Consider the following 25903-nt stretch of genomic DNA (forward strand, 5'->3'; position numbering starts at 1 on the left):
CCTGCTGCCCTCTGCTTATCTCCCCTGCTTCACGTGGGGCCCTTCTGCATTTTTTCCTCTAACTCCAACCCCTCCCCACCCCTGCCTTTGTGCTAGCTGAGGGCTGCATCCCAGCCAGGCACAGTAGGGGTTGGCAGCTGGAGGATAACACCTGTAACACCCTGGTCCCTCTGCCTGGGCTGGTCCTGGAGCTGCTCTTACCTCCCCAGTTCCCTTTGAGGAATGGCAGGGCCTAGCACTCCCTGAGATCAATAGGATTAAATTTTAATCCCTCTTCCTTCTCCCGCTGGCTCTGCAAAGAGCCAGGACAAGGGCTGCCCAAGGCCTTGTGCATTTGGAGCACATCCTCACTCAAGGCCAGCGAGTGGCTTCTCCACCTCCCTGGGAGTTTGTGGGTAGCACAGATGCGGGTGCAGCAGCCAGAGGAGGGGTGTGTCACAGTCAGGGGGGGAAGGGGTCTGGATGGGAGGGACTACACCTTGGCTCTTCAGAATACGCTCTCCTTATTGTACCTGCTCACCTCTGTGGCTGTGTGTTTGTGACAAGTGGCTGGGGTGCGCCCGTGGGGTCACCATGCATTTACTTGGCATACATTTGTGTCTGCTTGGCACATGTGTGGCTATGTGTGCACAGCCTGGGCTCAATGTGGACATATACGTGCACTCAGAGGGTGTTGATCTAGATGTGGGGGCTTGCCTGTTTCACCAGGGCGTCGTGCAGTATGTGGTGGTGGTTGAGGACTTGCTGACCCCACCTGACCACAGGGTCGGTCTCTGGATCCCGCAAAATGCCCAGGGATCTCCAGACTTCTTGTTTGTTCCCTGGGCATCCTACTTGGTAGCCTTAAGCAGTGGCGTCTCCCTGGCTCCGGTTACCTTCTCCACAGGGTCAGACCTTCAGATGTCTGTGCTTGCAGTCAGAGCTGAGGCTTCAGGGGCCGGGCCAGTCTCCAGAGCTGGTCTGCTTTCTTTGATTGGGGTGTGTCCCTGTGACCTCCGATGTCCTGGCCAGCAGGCATCTCAAGCCAGAAGCTGGCCCTGCTAGAACTCCAAGTTGGCCTGCTCACCCTTGGGTGAGCCTGGCTCAGCTCTAATGAGTATGTACCAACGGCTGCAGTGAGCTGGCCTTGTCTCCACATAAGGACGAGAGATCATAGCATTTGGGAACGTGCTGTATGCCAGGGTTGGTGTTAGTATGGCGGCCAAGTGTCTATTGTGTGCCAGTGTGGTGGGGCAGCTGGGGAGCCCGGCTAGGAGGTGACCTGGGAGGACAGGTCACTGAAGGTCCACTAAGAGAGCCCTGTGGTGTTGTGCAGGTGTGAGGGGCTCAGTTAAGCCTGGTCGATGAGGCTGCTGCCTTGTCCGCTGCTGTCCCGTCTACTGTGCAGGCAAACCAGGCAGCATGGGTTAGCAGGGGATAGTCTCAGGGACTTGGGGGTGTTGAGACCTCTCTGGGTGGTGGAGCCTGGCAGGTATCTGGGACAGCATGGCATGCAGGAAAGAGCGTGTGAGGGTCTGAGGTGGCTAGATCGGGGTGTCTGGGATCAGCAGGGCTGTGGGAGGGCAGGGCCCAGTCATCTTCGCTGGGGGAATGGCAGCTTCAGCTCCCAGCTTGGCCGAAGATGGGGAGGCAAGGGGCGTGTGGGGGTGAGGTGGGCGTGTATGAGAGGGAGTAGGCCTGCCACAGTCTCTGTGTCCCCAGCCACCCTTCCGGGTGTCCCGAGGAGGGACAGCAGACTTGCTACTGAGGCTCCTGCCTCACGTCCTCATACAAGCTGTAGGTCTGGCCACCTTAGTGGGTTTGGTTTGCAGGGCACAGGGTCCTAGAACCCCCCAGACCCAAGACCCTGCTCCAGCGGTGTGAGACACGTTCCTGGGGACCCCTGTGTGTTTGCTGCCCCTTTTACCTAAACACAAAACTGGTGCCGATTCCCACAGAGCTTTGTGACACACACCAAGATACCATAGCTGCATCAATGTGACTGCCTTGGCCCCGATCTTGTGCCCTGGCCACGGCATCATGCTGTTGGTCTCAGGGTCCTAGCTCGGCACAAAGGATCCAAAAGTAGGGTACCACGGCCCTGGCTCTAGGCAGAGGTCAGTCTGGTTGCCAGCTTAAGCCCACGCACAGTCCACTGCCCCTGCTGGGTGCGGGTGGGTTGAGGTTGTCTGGCTCTGTAGGAGTACTGCTCTTGAGTAATGATGATAACGTCTGTGGAACCCTGAATTTTCTTCAACGCCTACCTGGTCACCCTGCTTTTTGGCACATGGGTTCAGGCTTCTCCAGCGTCTTCTGTGACCCCCATTCCAGTCCCTGTGCCCCCCTTCACTCCCTGCTTCCTGTGAGTCGGGCCTGGTGGTCCCAGTCTGGGCAGACAGCCAGACGGAGGCACAATGTTGTCTTCATGTGTTGGCCTGAGAGGATGAGGTCCAGCCTATTGAGGGGCGCCCCCCCAGCAATGGGGCCCTCTGCAGCACGCCTCTGTTTTCCTAATGAGTCCTGGGTTTGTGAAGGGAGGGGACGGAGGCCAGAAATAGTCACTCTATTGTGAGATGGGATCCTAGACGGCTCCGTGATCCGTGATCCCCTCCGCCTGCACTGGCTCTGAGGTCAGCAGACGCCCAAGGCATCCAAGCCTGGCAGAAGGTAGCGGGTGAGGCTGTAGCGCCAACCTGGGAGGGACCGGGGACTCCTGCAGATTAGGCTTTACTCTCATTCCGGAGGTGCTGGTACCAGTCTGCTCCGGGCCCACTTTTAATTCCATCCTTCTCTTTGCCCCGCAGAAGAAAGCAGAGGCTGCGCATCGGATCCTGGAAGGTCTGGGGCCCCAGGTGGAGCTGGTGAGCCAGGCTTGGCTGGGCAGGGTGGGCAGGGTGGGAGGGTGGAGGAATGGGGTTGGGCAGCAGGTGTTGGGTGGAGGGGGAGTAGGAGGAGGAGGGGGAAGTCATGTACTGCCCGGTGCTGTCCTGGAGGGGGGAGAGGCAGGAAGTAACACCTCCTGATAAGGATGATGGCTGATAACTGGCCGCAGGGCAGCTAGCCTGTCCCTGCCTCTGAAGCCTGCCCGCTGCTCTAGCCCCACAGGAGAGTCCACCCCGTGGTTGACTGGTCTGGATCCTCTTTTTTGGAGCTTAATGGCCGTGTAACCCTCTGTAGGACTCTTGACTGCTTAGTGCTTCTGCCTGGGACAGTGCCTGCAGGTTGGGAAGGATGGTCATGACTGTAGTGATCATTATCATCGTCCTGCTGGGCTCAACTGTGTCACAGCAGGGTGGGAAGCAGCCCTGGCCTTAGGGGAACTGCTGGAGTGGGTGGTGCAGAAGGCCCCCCTCCCCCACTGCCCAAACCTGCGCTCAGTGGTGAAACATTGGATCACATTGGCTGCAGGCGGCGGGTGTTGCTGGCCCATTGGTACACAGAGTGGGTGTGGGTCTGGAGTGTGTGCATCTATACATCTTGGGGTATAGATGAGTCCTGGGCACTCTGTGCTTGCTGAAGGCTGTGGGGAGGGGACCTCCTGGGTGGGTCCACGGATGCACCCTAACACCGCCTGTTCCCAGAGAATCTGGGGCAGACAGATGGGTGCTGAGCTCCTGTACTGCCCGTCTTGGGCTCTCTGACCCCCTCCTGCACCTGAGACCTGGGCAGGGCTTCTGTTCCACCACTGGGGGCCTCTTGCTTCCTTCATACACTAGTCATTGAGTTGTACCACCCACTGCACAGCCCAGCCTTTCTCTGCCTGTGATACCATGGTCTGAAGGAGCCCTGTGTCGCTGCTCTTGGTCCTTTCCTCTGAATGGAGCCATGCAGCCTGTGGCCTTTTGTTCTCTCTGCTTTCTGCCTCACCCCGCCCCCAGCATCGGGCGCTGCGTGTTCTACACGGCTGCCAGGGTTGGTGGCTTCATCTCTTTTCAGGACTGCGTCATATTCCATCGTTTCAGGACTGCATTTTACCTTTTCATTCTCTGGTGATGACACGGGGTGTCCTTTGGTTTTTGTCTCCCGGGAATAAGGCCACACCCACAGAGCTGGAGCAAGCCGCATTTGTCTCTCTTGCCTAGGAGTAGAATAGCTGGTGTCTGTGGTGGTTTTCTCTCGTAGGAAGTTCCTGGCTAGTTTCTAAGGTGGCTGCCCCGTTGTATATTCCCACTAGTGAGTGTGTCTTGGCTCTGTTTGCTTTTTCTTCCATTTTGTCCAGACTCAAGGTTCTTTCCACTTTATTTCAAGATAGATTTAGGGGGCCAGGTGTGTGTGTGTGTGTGTGTGTGTGTGTGTGTGTGTGTGTGTGTCTGTGTGTGTCTGTGTGTGTGTGTGTGTCTGTCTGTCTGTCTGTCTTTGTGTCAGGCCTGAGGACAAAATCCAGGAAGGGGAGTGCCATGACCTCTTTGCCTTTGGGAGAAAGGAATGTCTGTTGCTTAAGATGCTCACCGGCTGGTCCCTGGAGGTTTTGGTGTCTGGACTGAGAGGGGTTGGGAGAGGAGGTCAGTGGCCTGTGGTGAGGATGAGGCGGGAGTGGGGGGGCACCTGCTGATGGGCCCTTGCTGCGCTGGATCTCTGGGTATTGCCACCTTCCTCATTTTCTAGAGAGGCTCAGGAAGGGTGGTGCTTTACCCAGCATCCCACAGAGAGACAAAGGAAGGAGTGTACCAGCTGTGAGGGTGGCCAGGTCTTCAAAGGGCTGCTGCTGCGTATATGTAGGGCTAACATTGTACTACACCTGCTGGGGTGCTGCTGACTGGGCTGTGGTCACTGGGCCACCATGAATTTTGGTTCTGTGATAGAACACTGGGACCAAAAGCAGCCCAGGAAGGGTTTATTTCAGTTTATATGTCACAGTCCTTCATTGAGGGAAGTCAGGGCAGGGACTCAGGTAGGAACTCGAAGCAGAAACCATGGAGGAACATTCTTTTTGGCTTTCTCACAAGTTCATGCTTATACATCTTCCTTATACAACCCAAGACCACTTGCCTAGGGAATGGTGCTGCCTACTTTGGGCTGGCCCTTCTACATCAATTAACAGCCAAGACACCCCCCCCCCCCCCCATGCCTGTAGGCCAGTTTGATCTAGGCAATTCCTCAGTCCAGGTTTTCCTCTCAGATGACCCTAAGTGGTGTCAGGTTGACAATTAAGGTTAACCAGGACAGTCAGGCTGCTCTTCAGCTACTGAGTGCACCTGGAAACCTTGGCATACCAATGACAAAATAGTGGCCATCTTGCCCCGAGTGCCCAGAGGGAGAAAGAGAGGGAGGCAGAGGCTTCAGGGATTCTGCCTTGAGAGCTGGGGTATAGTTTGGAGATCTGTGTAGGCATTGTGTACATGACCTCCATGGCCCAGTGGGTCCCAAGAGGGCCCTGTGCTGGGCAGGGACCGGGCTGGCCAGGTGGGAGGCGGTGGTGGGATGCTGGGGCCTCTGCTCTGCACACTCTGAGTCAGTTGCTTCCTTCCTGCTCTGAGGCGTTATTCTGAGCACTCAGTGTCCCTGTGGGCTGGGCTGTCACTCCATCTCTTACAAGCTTGGTCACACCAAAGCTGGCTTGTAGCCAGGCTGAAGGGTGTCCACGCCCACAGCTGCCCAGGGCTCCGATGTGCAGCTGTAACCATTTGTCTTTAAAGGGGAGGGCAGTCATGCCCTCACTGCAGCAGAGTGCAAGCCACCCCGTGTCCCCGCCCCTCCCCAGGTCCAGGCCTCTGCCCCTGTGAAGATGGCCGCAGGGTGTTCACCCAGTGCCGAGTCCCTGTAGCGGTTTCCTGACAAGGTGTTCACTGGGGCAGCAGAGCCCCTCAGTACCTAGGGCCACAGTGTTGTCCCCACTCCCCAGAAGGTGGGTTGGGGTCTGTCCCCTGCTGCCCTCTTGGGTGTGGGTGTTCCCTTTGTCCTCATGCTGGGAACATGTTTTGCTCACTGCCCCATGCTAGGGTCAGTAGTCATGGCCTCCACCCCTTCCTGCCCCAGTAGGGCTTCTCCCCATCCCTAAAACCAAACAATGGCAAACCTGTCAGTACATCTGGAATTCTTCTGGGCTATTCGCGCATCCTGTGAGGTGGCTCCTCTGCTCTGTACCCATTTTCTAGATGAGGAAATCCAGGCTTATCTGTTCCTGGAGTCTGAGGTCATTCACACTGATGTTTGTTTTAATGGCATCCAGGGAACACACGGATCAAATGATGCGTCCCTGAGTGCCAGGGAAGAGCATCTTCATAGGGCCCTTAACCTTCATTCTTCAGTGTCAGACCCCCTCCTTCCCGCTAGGGCAGTTCTGCAGTGAGTCTGACTGCTGGTCTCCTTGTTGCCTTATCCATTCTTCCCCTCCTAGGCTAGGTAGGGATGCTTCCTCATTTCAGGCTGTGCACCCATACGAGGTCCGTAGCCTCTTGTCGCCAAGAGAGCAGTTGAGCCTGTCTGAGCCCCTGGTGAGTTGCCATGGGGTGCGAGAACTGGTGTCCATGATGCCAGCCTGACTGCAGATGACCTGCCTCAACTTTGAGCAGTAGCGGCCGATCAGGGGCAGGAGGCTGGTGTGGTTCCCACATTTGTCCAGTGCTGTGTCTGCCACCTGTGGAAATTCCCCTGCAGAGCCTCATGTGTGTGCCCAGGAGCCCAGGACTTTGCAGGGTTCTTGTAGTTGTGGGTGTATAGTAAGGAAAGGATACAGAAGGAGGCGGGAACCGGATGCAGCCAGGGGGAGTGAGGTGGAGTTCAGGCTGTGGGCATGTTTTGCCACTGGTCTCAAGCTTCCCATCTGTGCAGTGGGTTGTGATTGCAACGTGTGCAACCAGTCTGTGTCAAAGCAGTAGGCTCAGGAGCTAGACGCCTGTGGCCCCGTCTCTGCAGTCTGGAAGCCAGCAGAGACCTTTGAGAGGTAGTGGGTGGGTCCCTGCTCCATCTGTGGCCTCTCCATGTCCCTCCAGCAGGCTGTGTAAGGTCTGTACCTTGGACAGAGGAAGCCATTACATGGAGGACACAGACTGTTGGTGCAGCTTCTGACCCATGACCGCCCACGGTCCTTGCTGTGCTCCGAAGCTCTGTTCTCCCATGTAGGTGGCCCTGGCTTGTGGGTCCCTGCTGAGGGAGTCTATGGTGTCTTCAGCCCGAGGCCCACCCTTGTTCCTTACAAGGCAGACATATCTTGGATTTCTATATGCTGCCACTGTGGACACTCACTGTGTACCTTGTTGTCCATGACCCAGGATTCATGGGCATCTGGCTTCTCAGGCCTGCTTCTTCTGTCCAGAGGAGAGGCCACGGTGGCCTGCTGCAGGCCAGTGGGGAGAGGTCACTTCTTGGCAGTTGTAGCTGGGCTCTGCAGAGTCTGTGTGTCTGTCTATGCCTGCCACCCGCTGCCCACAGCTTCCCACTCTTGGTTTGTTATGGTCTTTGTGGTCCAGGGAAAAGACCTTGTTAGCACTAGGGCTGTGGGTTTCCATGGTGATCTAGATGCCAAGCATCTTGCAGATGAACTCCTTTGCCTAGGGTGGGGCCTGGCCTGGTCTCCACTACTGTGCCCTATAGCAGTTTCAGACTTTTCCTGGCCAGGCCCTCTGGGTCCCTGTGTCCTTGACTATTCAGCCAGCAGACAGCTAGTGGGTGCTAGTACTGCAGGGGCTGAGGGTGCGTGGTCTGGGTTCTGGCTGGTGACACTATGCCACCCTGTCACCCACCCCATCCGTCTCTGACATACTTCTCTCTTCCCCTGCAGCCTCTGTACAACCAACCATCCGACACACGCCAGTACCATGAAAACATCAAAATGTGAGTCACTGTGAGTCACTGCTGCAGCGGGGCTGGTCCAGTCCCAGGGATCGGGAGACCAGTAGGCAGTCTGGGCGGAAGTCCCCGGATGAGCCAAGCTGGGTTCAGAGCAGGCCTGGGGCAGAGGGATTAGCAGATTGGGAATGGAGACTGGAGGCAGGAGGGCATGGTGTCAGGAGACAGGCTGGGCAGAGGGGAGCGTTAGCTGTGGACCGCTGTGGGGCCCACTTGGTGTCCAAAGCATCTGTGAGCACTCTTCAGAGGCTTCACAAGCCATGTCTCAGTGATGGGCCTTTCCCCAGATGGAGGCAAGGAGGAGATAATGTCTCTTAGACACTATACAGTGTGGGCACAGCAGGGATACCAGGCTGTGCTGGGGTCTGAGGCTGGTGTCCTTATGCTGTTTGGGGAGGTAGAGGGTGGAACTGCTGGAAGGTAGCCTGCTTCCTGGGATGCTTTAATGGGAGTAGCTCCCGTCAGTGGGCTGTGGAAGAGACATCACTATCCAGAATCCAAAGCTGGAAAGGCCTGGAGCACATGCGTGGTGTATTAGGTGTGGGGAAGGTTGGGGCTGAGAGTGTTAGGGATGGATGGTTGGAATAGTGGAGTTTGCCACGGTGGATGTGCACAGGTATTGGCTGGTGGCCTTGGAGTGCGGCTTGGTGGACTCTGTAGGTGGCGATGCAGGTCAGTGTCCTGGAGGCCAGTGTCCCCTTGGTTCTCAAGTGTCGCTGATGCTGGGCTCTAGGAGGCCCCTGTGTGGCTTCTGGAGTTGTGTGTGGTCACCCCCCGGCCACCCTCTTGTGTCTCCCAGAGTATCTTTCCATGTTTACTGACCCCATGGCCCCAGCTGCTGCCATGGCTGCCTCTGTTGGTTATGGCCCCCTCACTGCCCAGGGCCCAGGGTCCTCCTGCTTCTGTCTGTGTGGGACCTGCCCAGCTGGCTGGTCTCCATGGGGACAGGCTGTTGTAGGGCCTTGTCACAGTTGCCCTAGGGTCGGGGGCACATTTCATTCATTCACTTGCTCACTTGCTCACTCACTCATTGACTTGCTGATGTTACCAGGTCCTAGCCTCACCCCATGGATTTTGGACAATATGGACCTATTCCTTGCTCCATTATGGTGAGCATCAGAGAAAAGTACGGGGTTCAGTAACCAAGGAAATCTCTACTCACACGAGGCTTTCCCAGCCCAACTTTCACCCCCTGACACTTGTGGGGTGGGTTTCTTCCACGTGCTGGGACAGGGTCTCGGTGGTTCTGGCTAGCCTGGAACCTCCTGAGTTCTGCTACATGTAGCTCAGGCAGCTGATGATCACGTGATAGGCCAGTGATTTTTGTAAAGCTTTTGTTGCTTGAACAAAGTGATGTTCGTAGGGAGAGTCACGGGCTGTTCCAGGTTAGAGAAACAGCCACGGATCCGAGCCGTAGAGATATGTGCCCTGGGCAGTGCGGGCGACATTGGCCATACCTGAGCTGTTACTCCACTTACCAGGATACAAATGGAATGGGTTTCTTTGATGCTCTATTAGACCCTGGATCTGTCTGGGCGTGGTGGCGTAGGCCTGTGGGTCCAGTGTCGTGAAGGCGGAGGTAGGAGGTTGGTGTGTAAAGGGCTACAAAGTAAGACCCCAGTAGCTTTAAATAAACAAACATGTAAAGACAAAAACGAAGAAAGAGAAGGGAGGTGCTCTGGTCTTGAGTCTACACTGGCTGAGGCAACCACCCAACCACACCATTCTAGCTATTAAGTCTTAAATACAGCTCCGAAGGTGTGAGCTTTTGTAAATAGTCAGTTTCCTGTTTAGCAAGTTCACATATGAGTGCATTATGAGCTGCCTCATGCTTGGAGCGCTGGGGTTTGTTGTAGGCACCATTAACGTCATGGCCACTGTTGCCCGGCTCACCCTTGCCCTGTTAAATCTACATAGTCCTTTACTGTAAAGAGTAAATGGACTGATAGGAGAGGGGTGGGGGAAGGGACTCTGGCCAGAGACCTGGGGCAGGACGTGCTGGCTGAAGACTGCAGCTGCTGGGCCATGTGGAACATCCCAGGCAGATGGGACCAGCAGTCAAAGGTCCTGTGGCAGCCACAGGCAGGATCAGTCAGGCCCAGGAGGGTGCTTCTTGTCCTTCCGGCCCTGATCACCGGCTGCATCTGCTGCAAAGATGCGGCCTTTATTGTGGGACGTGCTCTGCTGGGAGTTTCTCTGCAGGTTCACTCTGGTGGCCACTGGGAGAAAGGGCCTGGGACACCGTGGGAAAGCCCTCAAGAGCTATGGGCGGTGAGGTATGGAAGGTTAGGGCATGGGGTCCATGGTTTCCAGGCCAGGGCTGGGCCACATGTGATAACGCAAAGCCACCTTTTGACTGGGAAAACAGTGCCATTACTTACTGGGGACCAAGGGACTTCAGCTGTGGCCATTGGCTCCTTTGGTAGATCTTGACGCCATCCCTGCTGCCCAGCTATGGCTGTGGTTGAGTCAGAGGGTCAGTGAGACCTGGAGCTGGGACTCAGGGGTCCTGGCATCTGTTCCTTTTTGGGTGTGGTTTTTCCCCCCCTTGTTTGTTTGTTTGTTTTTTGTTGTATTTTTGAGACAAGAGTTTCTCTTTGTAGCCCCTGGTTGTTGTGGAACTCACTCTGTAGACCAGACTGGCCTTGAACTCACAGAGATCCATCCACCTCTGCCTCCCAAGTACTGGGATTAAAGGTGTGTGTCACCACTGCCTGGCTTTTTTTTTTTTTTTTTTTTTTTAAACAGCTTTTGGTCAGAGTTTACATACCATTCACCCTTTACAGTTGGAAAGGCTTTTACTTGGCCGCTGAGGTGTGAGCTGGTCAGCATGGGTCTAACAGTGCAGCATCCCTCGGGAACCTTGATGTCTCTTTGTTTCCACCTGGTCAATGACCCCTCTAGTCTTCTGTGTGCCCCTTCCCTGTCTGAATAGTTTTCACAGATGGGGCTGGGCTGACCCACTGGCTCCTATCTGTGTCCCGGGGTGGGATGCAGAGTTCAAAGCTCTGAAGGTGTGGGTGGTTGCCTCTGGACTGAAACCATTCCCAGAGGGGCTTTGGGTAGCATGCTCCATGACATGAAGAGGCTCAGGCCCCGGAAGCTGCTTAGAATGCAGTAGCTGTGTGACCCAGGTGAAGTGTCAGGAACTCCCAGGCCTGCGGGGATAAGGCCCTTGCTGAGGCCTGAAGGCCTTTGGGGCTACTGCCTAATTAGGTGAGGAAGATCCAGTATGCTCAGCTCCTTGGGGTGGGGGTGGGGGTCACTAGGGGAAATGAGAATTCCCTGAAGGTGGAGCCAGGACCTTTGGAGTCACATCACTGTGCAGACTCTTTGGTGTCAGGTTGGGGGTGTGCCTGTGGAGGCTGAGACTGTAAGAAATGAGGTTGAGGCTAACCTGGGCTGCCTAGCAAGAGCCGGACAAACAAACAAACCTTGCCTAAAACAAGGTTGTCAGAGCTACCGATGGGGGTGGTGAGTGAGTGGCCCATCACTGGGAGGTATGCGATCCAAGAGTGCCATAGGTTTGGTGTCTTTAGTTTGTCATGTGGCAGGCAGGAGACTTTGGGCCATCACTGGCCAAGATCTGCACTGTGTGAGTGCTGCAGAGCAGGCCTTCTGTCTCACTCCCTGAAAGGTGGGACTAGCTGTGGGGCCACTGAGTTAACACCCCCACCCAAGTGGACCTCTGTACCTTGTGTGTGGGCAGGGTGCTGGGGGTTTTGTTGTCCTGACCATAGAGATAGATACTCCTCATTCATTCGGGCCTCATTCCCCGAATGTGTGTCTGTATATCTGGTCCGCACCCGGCACTGTCTGTCCCTGGGAGACAGCCGTGAACGAGTCGCCACGTGACGTGGGGAGATGGGCAAGCTCAGTGCTCATGTGGAGTGTGCCAGCTGTGACAAGGACAGTGAGGTTGATCTGGGGGTTGGTGGGGAGCTCTGCCACCCACGGAGCGGAGCTGCCACTGCTCCTTGGCTGTCTGCTGTAATTGCCGAGGTGGGAAGTCTCCCTTCCCTGGGGACCTGGCCCCTGTCATTTTAATTTCTCTGCCTGCGTGCCTGGCCATGACTTTCAAGTTAATTTCATGCTTGGCTTCCTGGTGTGGGTGATTTCAGACCTGCGGAGGTCACCTGTGTGCCGCTTGCTTCCTCTGCCTTGCCCTGGAAAGTGTCAGGAGCTGCTGAGCTAATGCCAGGGAACCTGCCCACCTGTCCTGGGGATCTGGCCTTAGGGGCGAGGGAAGGCAACCCTCGGGGCGTGCTGGAGGGGGCAGTGCAGGAGCCCGTCAGACACTGCAGGACCATCCGGAGTGTCCATGGCTGCATGACACAGACAAATCTCAGAGCACCAGATGGGTCTGGACAGCCACCACCCAGCCTGGGCTAGCAGCCTTCTGGTATTCCCAAGCTACTGGCTTAGTGTGCCTGCTTGATCTCTGCCAGGAGGCAGCCTTGGTCCTCAGGTCCCTCAGGCCTAGAAGGAGGTTCCTCACTGCCCTGTATCCGGCCCACCATCCATCTCATTTGTGGATGAGCAGGAAGCAGTTGGTCAGGACTCAGGTTCCTGAGAATATGTCTCTGGTCTTACTGTGGAGGTGTTTCTCCATACAACCAAGCCCTTGAGAGAGTCAATCCATATGTCCCTGGCCTGGCAACCTCAGTCAGTCACATTGCATTGTCCACTAGTAGACTAGGCTGGTCTCCTTTGCCGCATGGACTTCTAACACCCCGCCCCCAGCTTGACCAGGCACGTGTGGGGCTCCATCTTACTGTTCCCTGGCACAGCTGGGGTCTGACCCTCCCTGAACCTCCTCTTGCTCTAGGAGCCCTGGAGCCCAGCTCCCCTCAGCTCCCTTTGCTCCAGTTCATGTCTGTTCCCAGTAGGCCGGCTGATTTCACGGTCTATTCGCGGGAGTCTTCCCCTTGTCTCTCTGCGGAAGTTTCTGGTTTCTGTGCACCAGTGCATCAGGATTGGTGGTAGCTCCGTTCTTCCGATAAGAGGTGGCTGTGTATCCCCCACCTATCCCCCCCACCGCTTGGCCCCTTTGGCTCTTACTTTTCCTCGGCCCAGAATCTCCTCTCACTCTCTATAGCGTGGAGAATAATTGAACTTTGGATCCTTCTGCCTCCACCTCCCAGGTGTGGACCACCGCTCCCGTTTCTGTGTGATGCTGGGCTAGAACCCAGAGCTTTGTGTTTGCTAGGCTAGCACTCGACCCACCAAGCCACATCTGGGGTCACAGAGGTCACAGGCATGGGACCTCCAGACTCGCATTCCAAGGCGACTCCCAGCAATGGAGGCTCTTGGGACATGCTGGCAATATGGGGAAGTTGGGGATCCCTCACCAGAAAAGTGGTGTAGCTCTGAGCTCAGGTTGGAGATGGAAGGTTCGGTTCCCCAAGGCCTGTCTGTGTCTCTCACGGGGCCCAGGTTGCTCTCGGCACCTGGCTTTGTGTATTATGGTTGTAGGGAGTAGGAGGATATTGAGGTGTCTGCTGCTCCGTGGTGGGGTGGAGTGGGGTACGTGGAGTCCTGTACCCTATAGCTGCCGTGTCTTGTCTCAGGATTTCTGCGCCTCCTTTGCGGTCTGAAGGTTCCTGCCTGCCTGTGTCTTTTGTCTACCCCACTCCCTCCATTTTTCAAATCTGTGTCCGTGCTGAGGAAAATCTGCTCTCTTCTCGCTCCTGCTTTCTCTCTCCTGTCCCTCTCCCCATGTCCCCGCCTTCCTTTTCTCTCCTCCTCTCAGAATTCCCCACCCTTTCCTCAGTAGCACTTACAGAACCCTGTGGCCTGTGTGGTCAAGCTGCTTGCTCTGTGCGGAGTGGAGCCTGGCTGTCTATCCTGAGCTGGGGACCCCTTGACGCCTTTAGCCACATGCCCTGGTTGCCTCCGGGCAGCAAGGGGCTCAGGGCTTGAACTTGGTTGGTTGGTATACGTGGCTGTGTCTCAGCAGGATGAGGATGGTGCCGGTTGGCAAGTGCCGGCGCTGAAGGGATGGGGAGAGAGTACTGGGAGCTCTGTGGGGTAAGCTGGGCTCTGGGGAAAGTCGGGGGAGTGGGCTCCCGTCTGACCAGGGACCCGTGCTGGTCAGTTCAGACGCCCGCTAAGAACTGCCATCTCTGACCCCTGTCTGTGCTCCCCCAGAAACCAGGCGATGCGGAAGAAGCTGATCCTATACTTCAAGCGAAGGAACCACGCGCGCAAGCAGTGGGTGAGTCCTGTCCCGTCCCCTCCATACCACATGCAAGCAAGCGTCTCCTGCATGCCATAGGAAATCAGTAGGTGTTCGGTCCCCTCAACACCATGGGCAAACAGTGTGTGAGTTCCACTTCCGTTCTGCCGTTCTCCAAGGTGCATCCCTGTCCCTTCTCTTCCATTGGTGCCCCCACGGCCATCCGAGAGTCAGGGGCCTCTTCAGGCCATGCTAACCAGACCCCGAGGTCCCTGTTGACTCTGCAGCTGTTGGGATGGACGTCTGGGTCATGAAAGAATGCCGTGGATGAGCCATCGGGGCGACAGCTGCTGTGGTGGTTGGGGCTTAGGGTGGGGGCTCCTGACCCCCTTTCCCAGTCCTTGGGATTTGGGAGCTCCTGAAGCTAAGAAGGGAGTCTTGTATTGACTCTAAAAATGCCTGTCATGGGCTTTTATGCTCAGGGCGGCTTTAGGGAGAGATGGAGGTGGCAGAGCCCTGAGAAACGAGCCTTCCCTTCCCCAGCCAGGTCCAGGCTTCTGGAAAAAGCAGCCATTGGAAAGTAGCAAGGTCCCTGGTGTGTGGTGGTGGGCGGTGGTCCTGCTTCCTGAAGCAGGGTGAGCTGTGTGAGGGACCCTGAGCAGCTGCGCTTTGGCCCACAGGAGACCAGGGCTAAGGGATGGAGGCCAGGTCTCTGTCGTCACCCCAGCTGCCAGGGTGGGAGTGCACCCTGCCGTCACCCCTGCTTGCACAGTGCTGGAACTGTGTCGCTGAGAAGTTTGTGGGGCCGCCATCGGGAGTGGTTCAATCAGTCCTTCCCTCCATGCCTTCAGCTTCCTGCCTCGGGATGCCCGCACAGTGGTCCTGAGTCCAGGGAACGTCGCCCTGCCTGGGCTCTGCAGGCAGGCTCTGGACCAGGGTCAGGCTTTGACCGGGGCAGGGGGGGGGGCTGCAGGGAGACGGGGGGGGGGGGGGGGGGCAAGGATGGCTAACTGAGGAGGGCAGGGTGCAGGCTGGCTTCACAGGCTCTGCTCACCTGCACCCAGCCCTTCCTGGGCCGTGTCAGACGGGGCCGCAAGATGGCCCCGCCTCCTTTCTTAGTCACGCCAGCCTGGTACTACTGGTACTACTGGTACTGGTACGGCAGGGCTACTCAGTGGCGCCTAGAGCCTACGGGTATGTAGGAAACAGAAGGTGGCAACTAAGCGCTACTTACACTGAAGTAGGGTGATGATGCCCGAGTCTGAATTGTGGGTGAAAAGATGGAGGGCGGTTAGGTGCCTTCAGCTGTGGTCTCTGAATGCCTTCTGTGTGTGGTGGTTCTAGTTACGTGGGCGTGGGCTTCGGGGTCGCAGTTTTATGCACAGCTTCTCACTCCAGCAGTTTTCCTCAGCAGTGTGTGTCGTCCCACGAGGTGGGTTTGTCTTCCCAGCCCTGTATTTTAGGTGGGGAAGCTGAGACGGAGGTTAGGTCACATGTCCCATGCCACACAGCTGGGAAGTAGTAAAGTCCGGAATGGCATCTGGCTGCCTGGTTCCCGAGTCTGTGTTCAGACCCTCCTGGGTAGGCAGCTCTTGCCCTGAATTGGGGGGAGGGGCAGAAAATGAGGAAGCTCGGGAGGGGAAGGGGTCCCGGGCAGCAGAGGAGGAGTGGCCATCCTGAGATACAGGGAGCAAGAAAGGGCAGGCTGGTCATGTGCAGATCTTTTGCTGAGCGAGGGCATGGCAGGTGCAAAGGACCTGGGGCAGGAGCCAGCCCAAGGCTTTCTGTAGAGGACTGTTAGGTACATCCTCAGCACAGGGGTCCAGGTGATAAACATGCTGTTAGTGTAGAATATGTTGTGCACCGTGAGGCTCCTCAGCCACAGATAAAGGCGACAGTGATGAAATTACCCATACCCTAATACCAGGCCAGTCAGCTCTAGGGTCACCATGTACAGACCACGGGAACAAAGGCCCTTGCTGCTGTTGGGTGAGGAGAAGGCAGGCTTGGGAGTCCGCTCAGCCCCCCACAGTCCTGCCATCCCATTCTGTCACCCCTAAATGCCACCCACAGTCAGCCCTGAGCTTCCAGCCTTAGCCTTGTCTGATGTCCATGTCAGAGGTCCCCAGGTCTCCTGGAAGGAGCCAGTGAAGTGGAGGAGATTTTGGAGTGGGCTTAGGGTCATAAAGACATTCTCCATTGCTCTGGGGGCTGTGAGGAGGTGAGGGGAACGCCTCTGAGCCGGGAGGCTCTGCAGCCCAGCTGCCTACCTTAGGGAGGGAAGGCCTCTCCATGCTGTAGCACGAAGAGGAGCTTCCTCATTTTCCCACAAGGCTTGGAGAGGCTGATCCGTGGGCCTCCCCACTCACCTCATCATGAGTCGGACCCCAGAACTGGGGCCTTCCCTGGGAGTCCTTGGTGCTAACCAGAGAGGAGCCTGCCTCACTCCTTCCTGTAGGGCCAAGTGTGCTAGAGACCTGTTCCCACCCAGCAGAGGCTGACAGAAAGAGGTCTGCCTCTTCCCCTGGCCAAGCCCCCCTCCCTGTGAGCTGTGTGTGTCCTGCTGTCCCTGGACAGTGGTAGTCAGTGGACCCTGGCCCCTCTGAACCAGGTGCACACACCACCCAGTAGATGCAGACACAGACTATAGCAGGCCACATTGTGGTTAGACCTGGAGAGGGACTGTCCTATCTAGAGAGCCTCTTCCTGGGGTGCTGCTTGGGGTTTTGTTCTGGTGCCTGGGGCTGTGGCTTATGTGGGTGTTCTTGAGGTCTTGGGTCTGCAAGGTATGGATGGGACAGGACAGGCCCTCCCCAGTGGGCAGCTGACTGTTGTCAGCTCTGGTGCCCTCCGCTGTCTCCATCATCTGGTCTTAGTATAGTGTTCTATCTTCTTCCCTTGGGCCTCTGGGTGGGAGCCAGGAGGCCTCGGCTAGACTGGTAGTGTCCATCCCTGTTTCCCCAGCTGGGGTCCCAAATCCCTGATAATTGTTCACCTCTTGTTGAACCACAGGCAAAGGGTGCTCCGGGTCAGAGGTTAAGCACACTGTGGCAGTATCAGGGCATAAGAACATGGCCGGGGCATTCTATGACTTCGTCTCCTGCCCTCCTGTGGCTGCTAGAGGTCAGGTTTTGAAATGGTCTCTTTGGATATACAGAGGGCATGTGGCTGTGCTCTGGCTGGTTGGGAGATATGCAGCAGGCAGCTGGGTGGTTAGACAGGGAGGGGTACTTCCTTCCTCATCCTGCAGAGGAGGCCAGAACCTTCTTCCCAGTGTCTGCTAGGGTTGGGGGAGTGTGGCCACGCCAGAGGCCAGGGACGAGGAACTGCCTAGAAAGTGGATGCTCCCTGGGGATTCCTCTCCTGGGCCGCAAGAGCTCTACAAAGCCATGTTGCCCAGGACAACTTCCTGAAGTGGTGGGACCCGGCTTGATTGGTTGTGCCGTGTCCATGGCGGCTGGTGTGAGCAGAGGGCATGAGCCCCAGCCTCTTGGTCCAGGGCTGTTTCTCATTTGGTTGTATGACTTGAGAAAATGGATAACTTGGTGGGGCTGGTGGCTTCCAAGTTGGATGAGGCCCTGCAGAGGAGACCTGGCTCTGGGGAAGGAGAGGCCATAGCATCCGTGGGGCACCCATGGCTTCCCAGGGGGCCAGGAGCTCTGTGACTGACGGAGGAAGTCTGTGCTCCTGTCTGTCCCCCGACTGTCCGTGTGAGTGCGGTGGGCAGGCTCTGTCCCTCACCAGCATGCCCCGCCCTCTGGCCATGCCCCCACAGGAACAGCGCTTCTGCCAGCGCTATGACCAGCTCATGGAGGCGTGGGAGAAGAAGGTAGAACGCATTGAGAATAATCCGCGGAGGAGGGCCAAGGAGAGCAAGGTGCGGGAGTATTACGAGAAACAGTTCCCCGAGATCCGCAAACAGCGTGAGCTGCAGGAGCGCATGCAGAAGTAAGGGCTCCTCCACAGTGGATGGTGCATGCGGGGGTGAGGATGTGCAGGGGTGAGGGTGAAGAGATGAGCCTGTGTTGGAACACATGCAGCAGGGAGTGTGTGTGGACGTCCGTGCTGCGCTGGTCCATGTGGGCCCCTGGTGGTCTGTGTCACAGAGTGGCATCACAGGGCTTCATCCTTACAGCTAGGGGCCCTTAGCACCTGACGGGCCCAGGCACCTGCACTGTCCTTGCTCTTTCTACCCCACACTCCCCGAAGCTGCTGAGTGAGACTCAGCTAGAGGGGTTTGTGTGGGTGATGGCTTCACCCAGCTCCTAGGTGGGTGTCTGTCCCCACTGTGGCCACAAGGGCAGAAACCTGGGTGGGCTGTTCTTAACAAATGAGGCTAGGAAGTGTGGTTAGGCTCCTCAGGCCTGTCTCCCCAACCCACAGCAACATGGATTTCAGGAGCTGACCTGCACCGGCCCCTAGGCTGGAGGCAACACTGGGTTCCTGATGGGTCTCTGTACCTTGTCAGAGTGATTCACGGGAGATGGGCTGCTACCCCGCAGCCTCGGGGATTGGCATTCCTGAGGGGCTCCCCAGCCTCTCTGGGCTCCAAGCCTATGATCAGATGGAGGGTGGGAGGCCTAGCCCTGACCTCCCCCTCCCCATTCACCTGTAGAATGTTCTGCCCCACGGACCTGGCCTAGCCTCTCAGTAGGATGGCTGATCCTGACTGTGTCCCTCTGGTCTTCAGCAGGGTGGGCCAGCGAGGCAGTGGGCTCTCCATGTCGGCTGCCCGCAGTGAACATGAGGTTTCCGAGATCATTGATGGCTTGTCTGAGCAGGAGGTGAGTCCACTGCCACCACAGGCAACCCATTGCTTCTGCATGGCCCTCTTCGTGTCCCTTACACGTGTTCCATGTCACAGCGGGCAGGTGCCAGCAGGAAAGGAATCCACCCCTGATGCTTTCAGTCCAGAGGCTGGTGGAGGACATGGGTCAGAACCAATGTGGTGTGTTGTGGGCACACCAGCAACCAGTGGCCATGCCAGGCCATGCCTGTGCCCACAGTGCAGAGATCCCAGCAAACTGTGGAAGGTGGCCTGGCAGGACAGAGCTGGGGAAGGTCACCGACCTGCAGCCTCTGGTGTCCAGAATGGACACCAGGAAGCTGGGTTGGGGGACAGGGACTCTTCTCTCACCCCCATGTTTCATGCTGTCCTGGCTGACCTTGGCAGAACTGGCAGGCGAGCCCATCAGTGGGATCAGGTGGGGCCAGCTGAAGACTGTGCTACAGGAGCTTCTGTCTAGCCTGGTGTCCCTTCGGGCCTCCCAGGGACAGCTAGACACCAGTGCCAGTATTGGTGACCCCAGTTGTCACCATCCCAGCCAGAGAAGGCCATGAAGCAGAAGAGATGCTCATCCCTAGTGAGGGGCTATTTGGGGCTTGTCCCTTTCTGGTCTGTAGGCCAGGTGTCCAGTATGACATTTGTCCCCATGGCCGGCACCACAGTGGACCCAGCACGCCATGTGCCAGGACCCTTGCTTCCTTCCCAGTAGCTCTGCTCGCAGCTAGAAGTGGCTGTAGCGCCCCTTTCCCTGGAACCCCTTGAGGCTGTCTACGTGGAAACTAAGATGGGTGATGGATGGAGCAGCCAGCGACACCTTGGTGGCTGTGGAGTGGCCGTTAGAGCTGCTCTCTGGGCCGAGTCCCCCTCCATCCAGAGCTGGGCGTGCACCCGGTATGGCTGCTTAAGTTGTCTCCTTGTGCACGCTGACAGCCCTAAGCACCTAGCAGCCTGCCCGGCTCGGGGCCTGCACCCCACCACAGTGTAGCACCCCCACATGCCTGGCCTTGAAGTGGCGTCCTTTTGCCATAGTTCTGCTGGACAACCTCCCCACCTCTCGTGGACAGAAAGCAGAACTCGAAAAGCCACCAGCTGCAAGCCGCGGGGCCATCTTTGCTGGCGAACATGTGGCTGGGTTCAATACCTGTCCCACCGATGTGGCGGCTCCGTCAGCATTTCTAGGATGTGGACGTCGCTGGCTTTCATTTCCTCTGGAAGCAGGAAGCTGGCTCTGTCCACCCACACATTGGACTCTTCCCTGGGTCCTAGCCACACAAGGGCGCTGCCGCTGCCACCCCTTGGGGAGCCATTACCAGAGCAAGGCTGGAGGCAGAGTCTGGGTCAGAACCAGAAAGTGCTGCTGGTCTGGAGACACTTGGCAGTCCGTGGAATTTCCCTAACATGGACGGGCAAGGCAGCCACAGAAGGGCAGGGCAGGCCGAGTCCCCAGGGGGTGATGGGAAGTCCTGGTTGTGAGGGCTAGGCAGGAAGGTGGCTAGGCTGTCTGTGTGCCCTGTGCTGTGCCTGGGATTCTTGGCTCCGCACCAGATGTGTGCCACCCCATGAGTGCATGGAGCCGGGCTGGGCTGTGCCCTGTCCCTGCCCTCACAGTGTTTTATTACACTGCCTTCATGGCCCTGAGATTCATGGCCTCTCCTGCTGCAGATGAGGCCTTCTGCTCTGGACTAAATTTACAGCTCTGCCTTCCCGCTGTCCTACACCTCTAAATCCTCACCAGCGCCAGCCACTGCTGGCTTTTAATTCATCATCATCATCATCATCATCATCATCATCATCATCATCATCTTCACACCCCCCCCCCCTCTCCCCCAGGAATGTCCGAGGGCCGGGACATCCACCCCTCACCTGCTAGGGCCTGCACTTGCCCTCTGACCCCACCCTCTGCTCTGCTGCAGAATCTGGAGAAGCAGATGCGTCAGCTGGCAGTGATCCCGCCCATGTTATATGACGCGGACCAGCAGAGGATCAAGTTCATCAACATGAATGGGCTCATGGATGACCCCATGAAGGTGTACAAGGACCGTCAGGTTACCAACATGTGGAGTGAGCAGGAGCGGGACACCTTCCGTGAGAAGTGAGTGTCCCCCACCGCTGCCTGGGATCCTTGCCCTCGTCTTCTCTGTCCTCACACCCTAGTCACAGGGACAGTCTGTCCAGAACCCACCCAGCTCCAGCGGCACACTTGGGGTCCTTGGCCTATCTCTCTGCCTCCGTCTCCATGGGAAGCATGTCCTTGTCTCCTTTAGGTAATGGATTTGTGCTTCCTTAGTCCTCACAGTACTAAGCCAGGCAGTTCCCCCTACATGGGCTCAGAGAGGTGTCCACACCCAACGGGGCCACAGAGGTGCATATGGTGGAGGCAGGGTGCTGCTGTCCAGCTGGAATGGAGAGATGTGTGGGGAAGCCAGGGCTTCAGCCATCAGGAACAGGGTGTGTAGGAGATGAAGCTCAGCTGGGTGTGGTGGCCACGCCTTCAATCCCACCCCCGGGGGGTGGGTGGGTGGGGGAGATGCAGAGGCAGGCGGATCTCCGAGTTCGAGGCCAGCCTAGTCGACAGAGTGAGTTCCAGGACAGCCAGGACTGTTACAGAGAAACCCTTCTGGGTGAGAGTTTCAGGGGGGAGATGAATGTGGGGCTCTTGGGTGGAGGAAGAGCTTTTCAGCCTGGATTGAGGACCTGAGGTATGGTGTCTAGGCAAAAGGAGACAGCTCCCCTTTTGGGGACCATGGAAGAGGTGGTGGGTCTCAAGGTATGGTATTTGGAACGGTGTCCTGCAAACACTCCACCTAGAGGCAGAACCCCCTCCTCAGAGAGGCCAGGACAAGAGTTAAAGTAGAAACTGACGCTGGGACAGCACATGTTGCCCAGGAGGCCTGTGGGAACAAGGCTCTTGTGTAGCAAACACTAGTTGAGCAGAATGGCTGACCTGCTTTCCAGAGAGGCCCTTGTCTGCCTCAGAACATTTCCTTACGCCTGCTGGGGGAACGGTTGTCTACGGTCAGACTGTACCTGCCCTTTGAAGGGTGCTGTACAACAGGCCGGCCCCACCCCCAGATCACAGACAAGGCTTGGTGGCTGCACAGGGTTTGGGCACAGGTGACAGTCTTCAGAGTGGCCTTTGGCTGTGGGAACACAAAAAAAATCCTCAGAGGGATGGTGGAGTGAGTCTCATGTCCCCAGTACAAGTCAGCAGGGGATGTACCCTGAGTTGCTGCTCCCAAAGGCAGCTCAGGTCAGGGGCTCTTGTCCTTGGACTCTTTGGGGCTTGTATCTGGGACTCCTGTTCTCTCTCTGGTGTGTTGTATGACATGACCCAGGACAGTGGCCGGAGGACAGTCATGGGTCCTGAGGTGGCTGAGGCTCTGTGTGTTCAGGTCACCTGGTGGGCCTGATGTTTTAGTGGATGAGCAGTTTGGGGGTATTTTGTGTGGCTGAACCATCCTGGGGAGTCTCCATTGTTCTTTAGGCATAGTGATTTACTCCGATAATTCCATAGCCGATGTCTACAGACTTATCTTCTGTCCATGCAAGACACAGCCACACTAAGTGGGTCTTTGAAGGATCATGGTCTCTGTGGAGGCCTCACTTGTCAAGGTGCTCATGGCAAGTGCTCTACCACTTAACCAAAGCATGACGCTGCACAAGCCAGCCTCTACCCAGCCTCAGTTTCCTCCTGTGGAAAATGGGCATGGCCATATAGTACTCTTAGTATCCGTAGGTGTCCCGTGGCAAGGCAGCCCAACAGAGGCTGGGCTCTGGTGGGAACCAACCTGGTGTTGCTGGCAGTCACTTCTGCCCAGGAGATCCTAGGAGCCCCAACACAAAAAGCTTAGGATACCATGTCCCTTATGTGAAAGGTTGGTGATTTGCCGAAGACCCATGCTTCTCTTAGGGTCAATCACAGTAACAGATGTAAGTCCACACAAACAGTCGTTACTCAGTGTTATTTAGGGGACATTAACACGGGGACACCAGATATGGTTACGGCAGAGTCTCACAGCTCAGGCTGGCCTCAGACTCACTGTGTAGCCAGGGCTGGTCTGGACTCTGCTGCTTAGCCTCCTGTGTGCTGGGGTCACAGCATGAACCACTATGGCTTTACCTTTAAGTCGGGGGTGCTTTATGTAGCACGGGCTGGCTTTGAACTCTGAAACTTACTGCCTCAGCCATAGCCTAGCATATGCTCCTACAGTTGACTTCCTTTTGGAGCCTTACTGACCTGTGATTAGTTGAACCATAGATGTAGAACCCCACACATGGTCCCTCGGCAGTGACATGAAGTGCCCAGTGCCAGGCTAGCCCCAGGACCTCATGTGTGCCTACTCTGAGGACAGGCTACCTCTGAGCCACATAGTTTAAATTTTTTTCTCTTATACTTTTGAGATAAGGTCTCACTAAATTGCCCTGTTTGGCTTGGAACTCACTGTAGCCCATTCTGGCTGTCCACCTGCCTCAGCCTCTTCAGTTGTTGATACAAGTTGTCTCATCAAGCCTGACTCTGCCTGTCTCCAGTGACCAGGTGATGGTCAGGGGAACAAGTGCCCTGAAGTCCTGGTGGCCTGGGGCTCATTACTGCCTGAGGAAACCCCATAGATGGGATAGGGGTAGGGCAACAGTGGTAGGTGCCCCAGGCTGGCCTGCCACCTGGGTAGGCGGGGCCCTGGCAGGGTAGCCCGCCATCCTGCCGCCCTGCTACCACGGCTTCCTTGGGAAGAGCTAAGAGGCCCTTCCGGATTCCCCAGTGTCTGGCGGGGGGAGCGGGGAGGGGCCTCTGGCCTGCTGCCCAGCCACCTGGAGGCCAGGCGGGGCAGCCCAACACAGGCTAAGCTCTGGTGGGAACCTGCCCCGGTACTGCTGGCAGGCATTTCTGCCCTGGGAGATACCGGGGTGGTGGCAGGTTGTTGGGAGACAAGGGGACAAGCCCAGTGACGCCACTCAGCACCCCTGGGGTGTGAGCAGGCCTTGACCCTATCCCCACCCCCACGACTGCCTGGCCCTGACATTTCAGCTGGCCGGCTTTCCCAGTAATGCTCAGCCTTCGCAGGAAGCTGGTGGCTTGGCGCCAGTTCCCGCCACCCCCTGCGGCTCCAGCCACTTTTGGCTTTTCCTGGGCATCTGAGGCTCTGCTCCAGCACTCAGGAGGCCTTATCGCCTGGCTGGCCTGACCTCATCCAGGCAGGCTCAGCGTAGGCTGGGCTAGGCCGGGCCGGGCCAGGCCCAGCTTCTCAGACCGAGCTGGGGAAAGACACAAAAGCAGATCTGGGGGGGTTGGGGGACCCCACTGGCAAGCTGAATGCCGTGTCCTCATTTTTCCTGGAAGCCTGCGGCAAGACAAACAAATGTATTTTCAAAGGCATTACAGCCAGTGAGTCACTCAAAGGAACGCCCTGGACCCTGGTCCCTGCCCCGCAGCCCTTCCCACGCCCTGAAGATGTAGTGGGGCGGCGTCCGCCAAGCCAGGCTGGGGTGGCAGGCTCCCGGGCACTTTGAGCTCTTGCTGTCTTGTGGGGCCTCCCTCAGCCTCGGCTTGGCCTCAGCGCCTGTCTTTCTCCTCCCCCAGGTTCATGCAGCACCCCAAGAACTTTGGCCTGATCGCCTCATTCCTGGAGAGAAAGGTGAGTGTCTGTTTCTGGCTGGCAGTGCTGGGCACTAAACCAGCTTGCCATCCACTCCCCGGGGCTGGTATCTGTGCTGGGTGGAGTGCATGCCCCTCCTCTATCTCCCTGGCCAGCTCCATCTTTTTCCCTGTCTCTGCCTCCTTCCTCAGGGGGGAAAGCCATGCAGGCCCCACCCGGGATAGGGAGGAGCCTCGGGCTTCAATCCCAGGCGTCCCAGGAAAGCTGTGAGGACTGGCATTGCATAGCCATTTGCCCAGCACACTGGGGTGGGTGCCAGTCCAGAGAGTTTTGCCATGTTCCAACTGAGGCCTTGTGGCCAGGTATGGCCTGCATCCAGGACTGTGTGGAATGATCTCTTGAATCCATGTCATGGTTGTTGTGGGCTTCCTGACACTCCAGATACTACTTCCGGTGTGTGACTAACACGTCCCTATCATTCTGAATAACCCTTCATGCAGAATTGGTGTTTGAACCCCATCTGTGCCCCCAAACCTGATCCTAGAGCACTCTGTTCTAGCTCTGCCTCCTGTTGGCAATGCGTCACATGTCACCAGAGGGCAATTATCTGGCCTTTACTCAACACACTAGGATGGCCGACAGCATGTGAACAGCCCTTGGTGTGAGCATGTGGTGGCGCTGGCTGTGTGCTAGAGTTGTTTCTATAGACCCCAGCCCCTCAGATTACCATGGCCCACCCTTGAGGGCTGAAGTTTGTGTCTGGTCCCTCAGTGGTGAGATGTCCACCAGCCTGGCTGGCTCCTGCCCTGAGTCCCAGGTACGCTGGGAGTGGGACACAAGACTCAGCCAGCCATTTTCAAAGACAGTGATCATTCCCTACATTTGTCGTGGAGGCTGATAGGTTCTGAGATCCTTTGGGATCCAGTACCTGAAGAACCAGTGTTGGGAACCAACCCTATAAATAGCCTGCCTGACCGGTGATGTGTCCTACTGGGTGTGGGCAAATCAACAGTCCTAGGTTAAGGCTAGGGCTCCATAGAGCCAGGGTGCCTCAGAAATTGGAGGTTGAGCAAGGCTGCGGGGGAGGGAAGAGGAAGGGAGTGTGTGAAGGTAAGAGGTACTCAGCGGGCCTAGATGAGGCTGGTCAGAGTCTCTGGGACACAGCTGCCTGCTAAAGGCCAGTAGGGCCCGGCAGTGTGACAGTGAATGAGGTTGGACTCCTCAGCTTAGCACCTACCTGGGCCGACGGGCACACAGTGTCTCTGGTGGGTCATGGGCATGGGCAAGGGTTGGCTTGGGAGACCCTGGGGGCACAGTATCTGTTCTTGGCACATTCCGGGGGTGGCCTGATGTATAGGCAGCTGGAGTCTGTCCCACCCCATAGTCCTCATAGTCTCTGGCTTGACACTAGGTCAAACGTGATAGGAGTGAACATCTTGGGCACAGTGGCCACTGCACGCATCCATCGGAACTTCTTGTTCCCCGTGCCTGAGTTCTGGGAGAGGTCGTTCAGGACCCCAGGTGTCAGGGAAGGCACGTGGGGCCATGTGTGACAAAGGCAGGGTTTGTGGAGCTGTA

General features: G+C 57.0%; 1 protein-coding gene across 11 annotated transcripts in view; it reads left to right on the forward strand.

Moving 5' to 3' along the window:
• Ncor2 (nuclear receptor corepressor 2) overlaps positions 1-25903 on the forward strand; it is a 159049-nt gene that overhangs the window by 70177 nt on the left and 62969 nt on the right. For 6 of the 11 annotated variants that reach the window (XM_036172164.1, XM_036172165.1, XM_036172160.1 and 3 more), the window contains 7 exons: positions 2784-2840; positions 7700-7752; positions 13918-13984; positions 17721-17893; positions 18636-18729; positions 20645-20823; positions 24310-24364. In XM_036172164.1, coding sequence (XP_036028057.1) covers positions 2784-2840; positions 7700-7752; positions 13918-13984; positions 17721-17893; positions 18636-18729; positions 20645-20823; positions 24310-24364 — 678 coding nt within the window. The remainder of the gene's footprint in view (positions 1-2783; positions 2841-7699; positions 7753-13917; positions 13985-17720; positions 17894-18635; positions 18730-20644; positions 20824-24309; positions 24365-25903) is intronic. The other 5 variants (XM_036172158.1, XM_036172168.1, XM_036172166.1 and 2 more) reach the window with 1 other exon arrangement.

The sequence above is a fragment of the Onychomys torridus genome, chromosome 22 (genome assembly GCF_903995425.1).
Source record: "Onychomys torridus chromosome 22, mOncTor1.1, whole genome shotgun sequence".
In the NCBI taxonomy this organism is placed as follows: domain Eukaryota; kingdom Metazoa; phylum Chordata; class Mammalia; order Rodentia; family Cricetidae; genus Onychomys; species Onychomys torridus.